Raw genomic sequence first — 13,548 nt, forward strand, 5'->3', positions numbered from 1 at the left:
ATTATCTCCACTTTGCAAATGGAGAAACCAAGGTTTGAAGGTAACTAACTTGCTCCTGGGTCATATGGCTAATAAGCAAATAGATTTTGGGGCACTTGGGTGGCTCAGTCAGTTAAGCATCTGACTCTTGACTTCAGCTCAGGTCGTGATCTTAGGGTGAGACCAAGCCTCAAGTCAGGCTCTATGCTCAGTGGGGAGTCTACTTGTCCCTCTCCCTCTGCTTGTGCTAACATGTTCTCTCAAATAATAAATAAATAAATAAATAAATAAATAAATAAATAAATAAATAAATAAATAACTTAAAATAAATTTTTTAAAAAAGCAGCAAACAAATTTCAAAATGAGACGCGTCATATCTCAAAGCCCAGATTCTTTCCATTCCCCCTCAAACCCCTGGGACAAACGTCCAGAGAAATTGTGTGCAGGTCACTGGTGGAAAGCTCCACTGCCCGATGGAACCCAGCAGGCAGGAACTCAGAGAGCCTGGTGTCAATCCTTTCTCACACTCTTGTGTGGCAGCAATTAATGGGCAAACCCAGGAGCCACCGCCTCTGATAGTATCCGAGGTCTAGTGTCACCCTAGCCGAATAATGATGTTCATCAATCCCCCTTCACTAGCTGCTCGCGACAAAACTTCATCAAAAATGAGGAGATTTAACTTACTATAGCTGGCTACTTAATATGTATATAAATATATTTTCAAAAACTGAGAAATGCCTAGAGGGAAAAGTTTTACTATGTTACTATGTAACTAAAACGAAAAGGGTTAGTTTTAGTTTAATCCCTGTGGGCTGCCAGGGTTAGAATTACACACAGGCAGAACTTGACAGAATGGTTTATAGATTCCTTCTTCTGGCTTTAAAACAACTGAAGACTGACCTATGCAGAGGGGACCGTGAACCTGTGAGCCCACATGGTAAATAACAGGGTAAACACGCACAGAAAGTACCATAAAGTTATTCAGACCCTTTGAACCATTAATCCTACTCTCAAGAATTTATTTTAGGAAATAATTTAACAGAAGTAAGAATATATATACCCAGGGTGATTCACCGCTGCTCAATCTTTTGTGGTAGGACAAGAAAACAAGCCAGATGCCTAATATGAAAAAGAACATTTAACAGAGCCTGCACTATGACACAGTGGAGTATAGGAAAGCCGTGTCACACCATCATTACAAAGACAAAATATCAAAAGACCCATCCTAGAACGTTCAGTGAAAACAACTGAATATAAAATTCTAACACTAAGTTCAATTATGTAAAGCTTTGTAAATGAGTGGCAGCTGATTCACAAAAATGTGAAAATACCTGGTGTTGGGTTGCTTTTAAGAATCTAAAAATATTTTTAAATCACTAAGTTTCATTTTTTTAATGAAAAAAGTAAAATTAATGGTACAAACAAGTGCCATCAACCCAGGGACCTGCATTCGTGTAAGTGTGCTGGATAAGGCGTAACAGCTATGACGCATACACACACAACCCTCTTCCCTGGACCTCTATGGGGGAGTGATATAGCTTACCTTAGTTCATCTTGTATTTCTGCTACCTGATCCAACAGGATACTTAGTCGATCCCATCTCATGTTTTTACATTCTTTATGGAAGTCAAAGGCAACATATCTACCGAAAGAAAAGATATGCAGAAACTGACCAAAGATGAGTCATTTTCCTTCTACTACTGTGTTCATACGCTAATTTCCCTCTGAGTGTACCAATTTCTTCTCCTTCACTCTGGGTTTACCAACACACACACACACACACACCCTTCTATCTTCACATGTTCTTCTAGAGGCCTTCAAAGAAGACTAGAGAAGCCCAGCAAAAAGCAGAAGTGAGCTCAGGTACAGCAATCAGGTATATAACATAAAGTAGCCTTACCCAAATGAATAGCCACTGTATATTATCTGCCCCCGTGTACAAAGAATAGGATCCCTTTTATTATTTTTCAAATCGATTAAAATGTTCAAAATGGTTGAACTCAAATCAGTTTGCAGGGGATTAGACGAGTGTCAGACCTGTACTGAGGTTTGTCAGAAGAACAGAGGCAACATGGCTCCCACCCTGGTTACTTATTGCCCATCACCTTCTTTAACAAATCAAAACATGCGCTGTCTTAATCACTATCTGTACGTCTCACATACATTCCCGTCAATCTGTAATGGGTTGTTTTTAATTATCTGGTATTTAATAGGCCCAATTCTGCAGGTTAGAACACATCTGACAGTGAAGGTGTCCTACCATGAGCTGGAAAATGTTGCCGATTGAGAGGTGAGGAAAAAAAAAAACCATGACCCAGTTTCTGAAAGTCAAGGGAGTCAGGAACCAAGTCAAGTCATAAGTAGGACTGGAAAGACCTCAATTCCGATCCAGAGTGAAATTCAAGATGAGGTGTCTGCCCTCTCAAAACTCCTGTGGCTCCAATAAACCAAAGGAGCATCAATAGAGCATGGGCTTCTAAGCAGGTCCAGGGGCTCCTACCACCTCAGTGGTTATCTCACTAATGAGGAGAGAATGGTCTCCTTAGAAATCAGTACAAAAACAGAGCTAACAGAAAGGCTAGACTTAGTGAAGACCGGGAGCAGGGGAAGCATTTCCAGAGAGGCCACTCCCACAAGAGTGGCAGAGTGCCAGTCACTTTGGGGTACTCCCACCAGAAGTTACAGTCCCAGACTGGCTTGAAGAACTTAAGCAGATCACCAGCATCTACATGCACTTGGATTCTTGGCGTCCATCCTTCTAAAATCACACTCGTGTCTTCTAAGAACAAACCACATAGCTATATTTTGACAATGAATGACTTTAAATATATTATTTACTTCTGACCCTAAGAGTCAAGCAGTTCTGCTGCTTTCCAAATTCTAGGAAGCAACCCTCAGTGATACATTACCTAGTACGGCTCATTTTCTCATCCAGTTCCCAAAAGAAAAACTTCCCATTGCTGCAGAGGCCCACCATTCCTCAGAAGTGCAACGATATGACCTTTCTCTCTTGCGAGTCATTTCATCAATCTACCAACTTCATTTATTTAATTTACTCAAAGCAACTAAATTAAACAACTAAAAAATGAATCAGTCCAACAGATATCTGAAACATGACAATTAAGTCTACTGTTTAATTTCACTTTAATCAACAGACTGATTCTTTCCCTCGGCCACAACATGGATTTACTAAATTAAAAAATATTCAAATATGCTTTTTTAATATGCTCCTCTGTCTGATGGTCTTTAGAGCTCACAGAAGGAAAATGACAACAGCCCTGGGTATTTCACTCTTTAGGTGAGAGCTGGGGTGCCCTCCAAGCTCCCCAGAACACCTAGGGCCTAACTCTAAACTCTGACCTATGCAGCAAGTTCTCAAAGTTGGCTGCTGCTACAAAGTCAAGATGACTCTGGAGACCACTGTATCTGTGGAAACCCTGTGGGCAGAAAAAGGGCCTTATGAAGGGGTATACACAGCAGCCAGCAAACAAACTTCACTCAAGAGTATGCATGCTGGACTCCAAACCCAGAGATTCTAAGTTTTCAGGTCTAAGAGCTATTCTAAGTTCCTCTGAGGATTCTGAGGCACATCTTGGGTAGGAACCCTCCTCTGGGTCCTCCGAAGAGTGTTTAAGAAAGTTCCGCTGTGAGAGAGGCAGAAGTGTGCATGGGGTAGAGAGTCTGATGAATTTGTTAGAGTTCTGAGTTGGATGAAAGACACTTAAATTCTTCCCCAAAGGTTCATTATATCATTCTATTTTTGTGGATGTTTAAAATTTTTCATAAGTTAAAAAAATTTCTCCCCAAATAACCCCACACCATTTCTTTGGAAAGTTCCCCCTCAGTGCCTATGACCACTTCCTACCACAGTACACCCTCACCTCCTGCCCAGTTTCCTGCTGCAGAATGCTCCAAATAGGCTGACTCATTACCTCACACCTTTCCACAGGGCAACTGTTGGATGTTTTAAGATTCCCCTTCTTTTGACAAGGCCACACAGGGTTTACAACTACAGCCTGGTGACTTACAGAAGCAAAGCTGCTGCTCCACACAAGGCCACCATGCAAGCGGAAATTTCTTCAACTCCGGTGGTGGCCAGGACCACAGAGATCACATCAAATGATCACAAGGAACTGAAATTCATGACCGATTGGCCATGCGACACAAAGCCTCAAGGAGGGGATTTTGACCAGGGACTAAACTTCAACAAAATTCAAATTAAAATCTGACTGTTAAGAAGTTATTCTGCAATATAAATTATGCCAGAGAAAAATTTCAAGCCACCAAAATTATGCTTTGACCTAGTATTGAAAAACAAACAAACAAAAAAGCTGAACTATAACTCAGGTTTCTCCTACTATCCAAAAGTAGAGTGTGTCCTATGGAACTTTTCATGATCTGAAGTAGCCTAAAGCAAAGACCACCCCTGCTTTCCAAAAGTCTGCCTCATGCCACAGGCCTCTCTGCTCTTGTGAAAGAAAGACCTCCATCAGGGTGGTAATGACTTTCTCGTAAAAGTTAAAAATCATCTTTGGATTTCTTCTGGGTTAGCGAGAACAGGTACCAACAGGGCTTTTGTAAGAACGAAGTAGTGTGACGCGGACTTTTGGAAAGTGGGTGACACCATATGTCTGGTGAGATCTATGTACTGGTGTACACAGTAGTCTCCCCTTATCCACAGGTTCACCGCCCATGGCTTTAGTTACCCGCGGTCAACTTTGGTCTGAAAGTAGATGATCCTCCTCCTGACATGAAATCAGGTCAGTCATTGCCTACATGATTCAGCTTATTTCATCACGTAGGCATTTATGACCTCACATCATCGCAAGACGCACAACTATAGTACAGCAAGATGTTTTGAGAGAGACCACATTCACGCAGCCTTTATTATAGTATGTTGGTTTAATTATTCTATTGTAATTATTCTATTATCCGTTAATCTGCTGCTATGCCTGTATTAGACACTAAGCTTTATCACAGGTATGTGTATCTAAGGAAAATCATAGCCTATATGGGGCTTCAGGACCAGGTGCGGCTGCAGGCATCCACTGGGGGTCTGGGAATGGATGCCCGTGGATGAGGAGGGACAGCTGGGTATGCAGGTGCACATCTAACCTGAAGAGACCTGCAAGATCTCTAGGAAGGTACCTGATCATTCCACTGGCCAAGGAAGACACCATTGTTGCAAATGCCTGTTCGAGTGGTTTCTCTGAGCCCTTCTGATTAACCTGTAAAAAATTAAAAACACCACAGCTTTAATTTCTTTTAAAAGGAGAGAATGACATCAGCAAAATGGTGGACCAGAAAGGTCTAAGCTCTTGTTCTCTCCCAAAACACTGAAAACAATAGAAGTTATCTGAGCCAACTCTGTAGGAGCTCAGGAAAACAAAGGTTTAAAGCAACCAAACAAACGCCTGATCCAAAAGCAGCTATCTTCAAAACTATAGACAGTTCTTTGACTTTACTTGCCCTTACCCCACCCCATCTTAAGATGCTTTCAGTCTTAAGAAGCGGCAATCAGGCTCTCGGTTTACCTCCTCAAACTGGATAGAGGGCCCCAGACCTTTTCTGCAAGTTATCATGGATGTTTTGTTCCAACCTGAAAGACGGGCTTGTCTATGCCTTACATAACTCTGAACACAAGCAGGAGAAGAAGCGGACACTGTTCATACAGCTACAAGAGGATGATAAACCAACAGCTACCTAAAGCAAGGGCTTTGGAAACCATAAAATAGACCATCTACAGCCTGCAGAAGAAGCTGGGGTTATACTCTTTGGGAAATTAGGACATTCAAAAGCAGTCAGGTATAAGGAGGATTTTAGAAATCCACATGCAAACCCAGGCAAGAGGCACATCAGAAAGCCCTGAGAATATCCAGAGCCCTCACCCTCAGGCTGACACCTCTGCTCAAGCGAGCCCGGCTAAACCAGTGAAAAACTGCTCCAGCATAGAACCAGTCTGCAGAGACTGGAAGATAGGGCTATTCTTTCTTTTTCATTTTTTTCCTCTGTCTGTTTCAGTTCCTGGCATTCAAAGAAATCTCTCTCAAAACATTAGCTGAACATGAGCTCAAAGAATAGAGGCCTCACTCAGCATACACAACAAGGGATAGTCTTTTCAAAAATGGTTTGGAAATGTCTGAAAACAAATAGATTACTACAGCCTTCAACAATAGAAACAAAACAAAAACACTGCAAAACCCTGGCAAAGGAGAATCTGACTTCCCTAGCTACCACATTAAATCACAGAATGCCCAATTTTCAACAATAAAAATACTGGGATCCCTGGGTGGCTCAGCAGTTTAGTGCCTGCCTTCGGGCCGGGCCAGGGTGTGATCCTGGAGTCCCAGGATCGAATCCCACATCAGGATCCCTGCATGGAGCCTGCTTTTCCCTCTGCCTGTGTCTCTGCCTCCCTCTCTGTGTCTCTTATGAATAGAAAAAAAATCTTAAAAAAAAAAAAAATGAAGGAATACAAACAAAAGATTGGAAAACAAGGCTTATTCAGTGGAGAAGGATAAACTGACAAAAAACATCCCTGTAGAAGATTTACGAGAAAAAAAGTTTCAAACAAGTGTCTTAAATATGCTCAGAGCTAGAGGAAAACACAAGGTTCAAAAGGAAACCAAGAAAACGGTACATGAACAAATAAAATCATCAGCAAACAAACAAAAATCATTCAAAGGAACTAAACAGTAAGTCTGGAGTTGAAAATGCAAAACAGAAATTAAACATTCACTAGAAGAGTTCAAGAACACATCTGTGCAGGAAGAAAAATGAATCAGCACTTGGAGACAAGACAAATGAGAAGCTGCTCAAGTCTGAGGAGCAGAAAGAAAAAATGAATGAGGAAAAGTGAACAGAACCTCAGAGAACATCTGGGACACAACCAGGGGACAATACGTTCATTCCAGGTGTCCCAGAAGGAAAAGAGAGAAGGAGCTGGAGACCTATTTTAAAGAAAAAAATAGCCCCAAACTTCCCAAATTTGATGAAAAACATAAATCTTCAAATCCAAGAAGATCACTCAATTCCAAGGATGATAAAAGAAACCCACGCCAAGTACATTATAATCAAACTACCAAAAGACAAAGAGAGGATCTTGAAAGCAACAAGAGGGAATACATACAAAGTATTCTCAACAGGATTATAGGCCAATTTCTCCTCAGAAGCCTTGGAGGCCAGAAAGCAATGGACTGATATATGTAAAGTACTGAAAGAAAAGAAGCCTAAACCAAAAATTCTGTATCTGGAAAAATTGTCAAAAATGAGAAAGAAATTAAGACACTCTTGGATAAACAAAAGCAGAGAGAGCTCATTATCACTGGGCCTGCCCTACAAGAAAAACTAACAGGGGTCCTTCAGGTTGAAATGAAAGAATGCTATAAAGCAACCTAAAGCCACACGAAGATATTTAGATCTCCTATAAAGGTAAATACAAGACACAGGCTAATATAAAAGGCAGCATTCCTGTAATCTTGATCTATACCTCCATTTTTTTTTTTATAATCTATGGGACTCAGAAGTCAAATGCATCTAAGAAACTATAAACCTCAGGGAAATATAAATCAAAACCACAATGAGATACCACCTCACACAAGTAAGAATGGCTAAAATTAACAAGACAGAAACAACAAATGTTGGAGAGGATGTGGAGAAAGGGGAACCCTCTTGTACTGTTGGCAGGAATTGCAAACTGGTACAGCCACTCTGGAAAACGGTATGGATGTTCCTCAAGAAATTAAAAATAGAGCTACCCTATGACCCACAATTGCACTACTGGTATTTACCCTAAAGATATTGATGCAGTGAAACACCAGGACACCTGCACCCCAATGTTTATAGCAGCAATATCCACAATAGCCAAACTACAGAAGGAGCCACAATGTCCTTCAACAGATGAATGGATAAAGAACATGAATGGATAAAGAACATATATATACAATGGGATATTACTCAGCCATCAGAAGAGATGAATACTCATGATTTGCTTCGACGTAGATGGAACTGGAGGGTATTCTGCTGAGTAAAACAAGTCAATCGGAGAAAGACAATCATCATATGGCTTCACTCATACGCAGAACATAAGGAGTAGTGAAAGGGACTATAAGGGAAAGGAGGGAAACTGAGTAGGGAAAAATCAGAAAGGAAGACAAACCCTGAGAGACTCCTAACTCTGGGAAACAAAGAGTTGCAGAAGGGGAGGTGGGTAGGGGGATGGGGTCACTGGGTGACAGGCACTAAGGAGGGCACTTGATAGGATGAGCACTGGGTATTATACTGTCGGTTGGCAAATTGAATTTAAATTTTAAAAAAGGAATAAATATTAATCTATGTTACTGGGAACAAAATGTATAAAGATATAATTTGTGACATTAATAACATAAAGGGGAGGGACAAAGCTTTATAGGAGTCAAGTTTTTGTATGCAAACTGAAGTTAGGTTGGCATCAATTCAAATTAAATATTATAAACTTTACAATATTACAGGTAATCCTCACGGCAACCAAAAAGAAAATATCTGTAGAATATACACAAAAGAAAATGAGAAGGTAATCAAAAAACTGAACTACAAAAAAAATTTCAGCAGTTGAGCCTTTGGCTCAGGGCGTGATCCTGGAGTCCTGGGATCGAGTCCTGATCGGGATCTCTGCAGGGAGCCTGCTTCTCCCTCTGCCTAGTCTCTGCCTCTCTCTCTGTGTCTCTCATGAATGGGTAACTAAAATCTTAAAAAAAGTAAATCAAAACTACGACATACCACTCCACCCCCATAAAGATGGCTATAATCAAAAAACAAAACAAAACAAATCCTGAAAATAACAAGCGCTGGTGAGGATGTGGAGAAAGTAGAACTCTGGTGCACTGCTGATGGGAATGTAAAATGCAGCCACTGTGAAAAACAGTAAAGTGGTTCCTTAAAAAGTTAAACCTAGAATCACCATATGATCCAGCAATTCAACTTCTAATTACAGCCCTAAAAGAACTGAAAGCAGGGACTCAAATGGATACCCAAACACCAATGTTCAGAGCAGCATTATTCACAGTAACTAAAATGTGTAAACAACCCCATGTCCATCAACAGATAAATGGATAAACAAAATAAGGTATCTACAATCGAATGTTATTCAGTCTTCAAGAAAAAAAAAAAAAAGGAAATTTTGATGCTGTAATATGGATAGATCTTAAAAACATTAAGCTTGGTGAAATAAGCAAGACCCAAAGGAATCAGTATTATATGATCCCCTATGGGGGGGAACCTAGAATAGGAAAATTTATATAGATAAGAAAGTAGAATAGTTACCAGGGGCTGAGCTGAGAAGGATAATAGGAAGTTATTGTTTAGTGGACACTGAGTTTCTGTTTGGTATGATGAAAAGTTCTGGAAATGGTCAATGGTGACAGCTGCACGACATGGTAAAATACATTAATAATGCCACTTTAAAAATAGTTAAAATAGTAAATGTTATATTTTTTTAACTTAGTTTTTTGTTTTGTTCCCCCAAGAAACATGTAAGAAACATACCAGATTGATTATTACTTGTTTTCCATAAATAATTACTTGTGAATCAAAATGCCTTTGGAAACCATCCATCTAGAAAGAGAAAAGAGTTTTTACACTTTACCAGATTACACTATAAGAGTATTTTAAAAATCTTTTAAAGTATCTCCTTAAACATCCTGTTTGTATATTCAAGAGACTGACACTAGGATTGGGACCAGGTCTTCTAGATGTTCTGAATACCACATAGTAAACAACCATTATAAGCCATTCTATTCTGAGCTACAATACCATACTTTAATTCTGAACATGACCTCAAAGAGAATACACTAAAGACTGTAAATGGTATGAAGCTGCAAAGCTACGAGATCTCTAAAATCTGAAATTGCGGGATCCCTGGGTGGCGCAGCGGTTTGGCGCCTGCCTTTGGCCCAGGGCGCAATCCTGGAGACCCAGGATCGAATCCCACGTCGGGCTCCCTGCGTGGAGCCTGCTTCTCCCTCTGCCTGTGTCTCTGCCTCTGTCTCTCTCTGTGTGACTATCATGAATAAATAAATAAAATCTTTAAAAAAAAAAATAAAATAAAATAAAATCTGAAATTGCCAAACGTGTGATCAACCGCTAGCTTTCTGCATTTCCAACATGGCATCTCTACAGCCTTTGGGTCAGAGGTTCACTAGGTGCCAGGACCAAGGAGAATGGCTGCAGATGCTGGATTCTGACTTGTGAGGAATAACTACATGTTTAATGTGCAAACTATAATGCCATTAAGCTATTTTTAGCTAATGAAAAAAGCACAGAAGATACTCACATGATTCGCTACTTTGTTGATCAGTGGCTGCGGTTTGTACTTGAGGTTTGGTCTTTGAGACCAGAAAACTGGTATTGACCCTCGAGTCTAAAAGAAAAGAGAAATATAAAAAGAAACATACACATAAACTTGTTTTTCTCAGCTTGCTTACTGTTAGGTATGGTTGTGGGTGTGTATCACTGACTACAAAGAAAAAATACAACCTACTATCTCTATGAAAGGTATCTGGGTGTACCTACTCCAAAAGTTCATATTTTATGGGAATACATTTGGAAAGGACTTTTTCCTCCTGATTTTATATACATGTTTACTACTTGGGTAGTAAATGGTTCTGTGTTTCCCCTAAACTCCAAAATAAATCAACTTATCTACAAGTAAAACTTGGTAAGTTATGTCTATTATGTAATGTGGTATTATGATGAAACTAGAAAACTGCTTTATTCATTCTCAAATGAGTATGTTAAAAAATTTATAAATATGCTGAGCCACTACTGCTCTGGAGCAGCAAGTAATCCACAACTTTGAAAGGAGGCAACAAGAGACACACTGTCCCACAAAGAAGGGCAGGGCAGGTAAAGCCATCACAAGCTGGCTTCTGTCCCGTCACCACTGCCTTGAAGAAGTGGAGAGGGTGAAGTGGATAGGTGGCTGCACCTCCACCACTCTTGGACCTCCTCCCCTCCCCTCCCCTCTCCCAAGGGATTTAATTAATTCAAGGGCAGGAAATATGGGCAGGTAAGAGCCAGGTTAACAGAGTAGCTTTGTTCTGAGGGGACTTTTCCCACATCGTAGACAATGGCCTTACTTTAAAAAGCAGGGAAGAGGAGGGAAATCTCAACAACAGGACAGACACATCCACCCACCTGTACGAATGAAGCCCTGCTTCCATTGTAGTGCACAATTTGTTCTGTTTCTACAAAGTTAGCTGCATGACCTTCAGAATCAATTCCTAAATTGAAAAAAAGTTAAAGTTAACTATATTTATTATATGAGAAACACATCAGAAGCTCACTAATTTAGTTTAACTTGGAAAGAATTAAGTGAGTTCAAGTTAGTGGAAAAGTACTTGTAAAAATAAATTTCAGACAAATGCATACATCATCAGAAAGCTAACAGGAGCTCACTCACTGCAACAGGCTTACAGGAGCATAGTAAGGATCAATTAATAATCAGATGACGTTGGCTGCTATTTAATATATCAATTATTTATACATACACAATTCCTCTAAAACAGTGTTTCTCAAACTTGAGGAATATTTTCAAGAAAAATGCAATTCTCAAGGACCCCTGAGAGTATGCCCATGGATCCCAATTTGAAAAATACTATTTTGAAAGTCAAAACCATTAAGCACAGTATTAAATGTAAATATTGGTTGTCACGGCAACAGTATTTTGTTATAATAATGCAAATGGGCCAGCAGATGTTTACAATGATTTTAATTATCAAAATAAGAGCACAAAAACTTTATAATCCTAGAATTCCCATAACTCCATGAACATACCCACAAAGCCTAGTTTGAAAAGCACTGCTCTAGTGTTTTAGTCCTGACACTCATTAGTCTTTTCAATTATCTGAAGCAATCCTCTACAATCCTGTTCATAAAGTCTATTTGTACAACAAAAAGCTGGCAAATGCTGAGTGAAGTAAGTCAGTCGGAGAAGGACAAACATTATATGTTCTCATTCATGTGGGGAATATAAATAATAGTGAAATGGGAATATAAGGGAAGGGAGAAGAAATGTGTGGGAAATATCAGAAAGGGAGACATAACGTAAAGACTGCTAACTCTGGGAAACGAACTAGGGGTGGTAGAAGGGGAGGAGGGCGGGCGGTGGGAGTGATTGGGTGACGGGCACTGGGGGTTATTCTGTATGTTGGTAAATTGAACACCAATTAAAAATAAATAAATAAATAAATAAATAAATAAATAAATAAATAAATAAATAAATAAAGTGGGGGGAAAAAAAAAAAAGCTGGCAAAGGCAACTTTCAAGCTAGTCCCTGACTCAAATGACCACATTATCTAAAGAAGTCAATAGATTTTATTTTTAACCACCTCAAATTATTTCTCAAACATAACACTTTTAGGTGAGGTCGGTGGTTAACAGTGACAGGGACAAGATTACTGAGTCCAATCAGCAAGGAAATGCTTTCTCAATACCTTCTAAAATTACTTGTCAGAAGCATCCTATACTTGGTTCTTTCCGTAATTCTCATTAAGGAATATTTTTAGAAGTGAGAATGAGACTGGTGGGGGTGGGGGTGCTGGGAAGGGGGTGGCCAGGGGGAGGGGAGGCAGACCTTACGAAATGATTTCCAAGGTATAGGAAATTTTAAAAACAAGAAAAATCAAGGGGCAAGAAAATATGCAGAGTATACAACCAATGCCTACAAAAGAGGGGGGGGGGTGGCACACACAACTCTAACAGTATAAAAATGATCCAGAAGGATAAATAAGAAGCTAATAACTGATCAGCTGCTAGGGAAGTTAAGATGCAGCAGATGGGCTCAAAGATGAGAAATATTTTTTATTGCCTATCTCTTTATATTTCTTGATACCTGAACTATGTGAACCTATTATCTATTCAAAAGCTTTAATTAAAAATATGTCTCCATCCAAGAAAATCTAGTTATGAAGGAGCTAACTCCAATTCTGGTCGTATGATTTTGACCATGTCCCTTACTAAATGCCTTTCTTCTTTTGCCTATACTACCTGTAATAAGGGAATAACCTTTAACTTCTACAATTTCTCTAATGGCCCACAGGATTTTATTCTGATATATATGGCCCACAGGATTTTATTCTGATTTTCTGGCAGAAGGAAAAGAAAAGAGAAAAGAAAAGAAAAAAGAAAAAGTTAAGAAAAATCTCCTTTTCAGAATGCCAGTAATTTTTAAGGCAGATTTTAAAAGCATGGTTTAAGCAAATTAGCATGTTACTAGTACAAACCCTAGTAAATGCTCAAAACGAAAATCTTTAAAGTTGAAGGCATAAAGTCAAATATCTAGCTTTATGCATGCAAAAAACCCAAGAGCAATAAAAGAAAATACTTTTTGATGTGAGTTTAGGTTACTGAAACTACACTGAGTTCAGCTGGCCTCCAGACATCCGGCAAACAATATGAATGAGTTCTCTTAAAGCAGTAAGAAGCAGCCTATGGGGTCTCATGAACATTTGCAATGTAACTACAGTAGCTGGAGTAAAGCACAGAAAACCTACCTAATTATTATAATGAAGCAGGAGATAAATATTTAGTGA

General features: G+C 39.4%; 1 protein-coding gene across 1 annotated transcript in view; it reads right to left on the minus strand.

The window, feature by feature from the left end:
- The window catches only part of SACM1L (SAC1 like phosphatidylinositide phosphatase), a 59,388-nt gene that overhangs the window by 11,445 nt on the left and 34,395 nt on the right, over positions 1–13,548 (minus strand). Inside the window, exons 9-13 of the mRNA XM_072786524.1 lie at positions 11,152–11,237; positions 10,289–10,375; positions 9,502–9,570; positions 5,128–5,207; positions 1,523–1,621 (exon numbers count right to left, since the gene is read on the minus strand). Of these exons, the coding sequence (XP_072642625.1) occupies positions 1,523–1,621; positions 5,128–5,207; positions 9,502–9,570; positions 10,289–10,375; positions 11,152–11,237 (421 nt within the window). The remainder of the gene's footprint in view (positions 1–1,522; positions 1,622–5,127; positions 5,208–9,501; positions 9,571–10,288; positions 10,376–11,151; positions 11,238–13,548) is intronic.

This window comes from Canis lupus, chromosome 19, assembly GCF_048164855.1.
Source record: "Canis lupus baileyi chromosome 19, mCanLup2.hap1, whole genome shotgun sequence".
NCBI classification, from domain to species: Eukaryota; Metazoa; Chordata; class Mammalia; order Carnivora; family Canidae; genus Canis; species Canis lupus.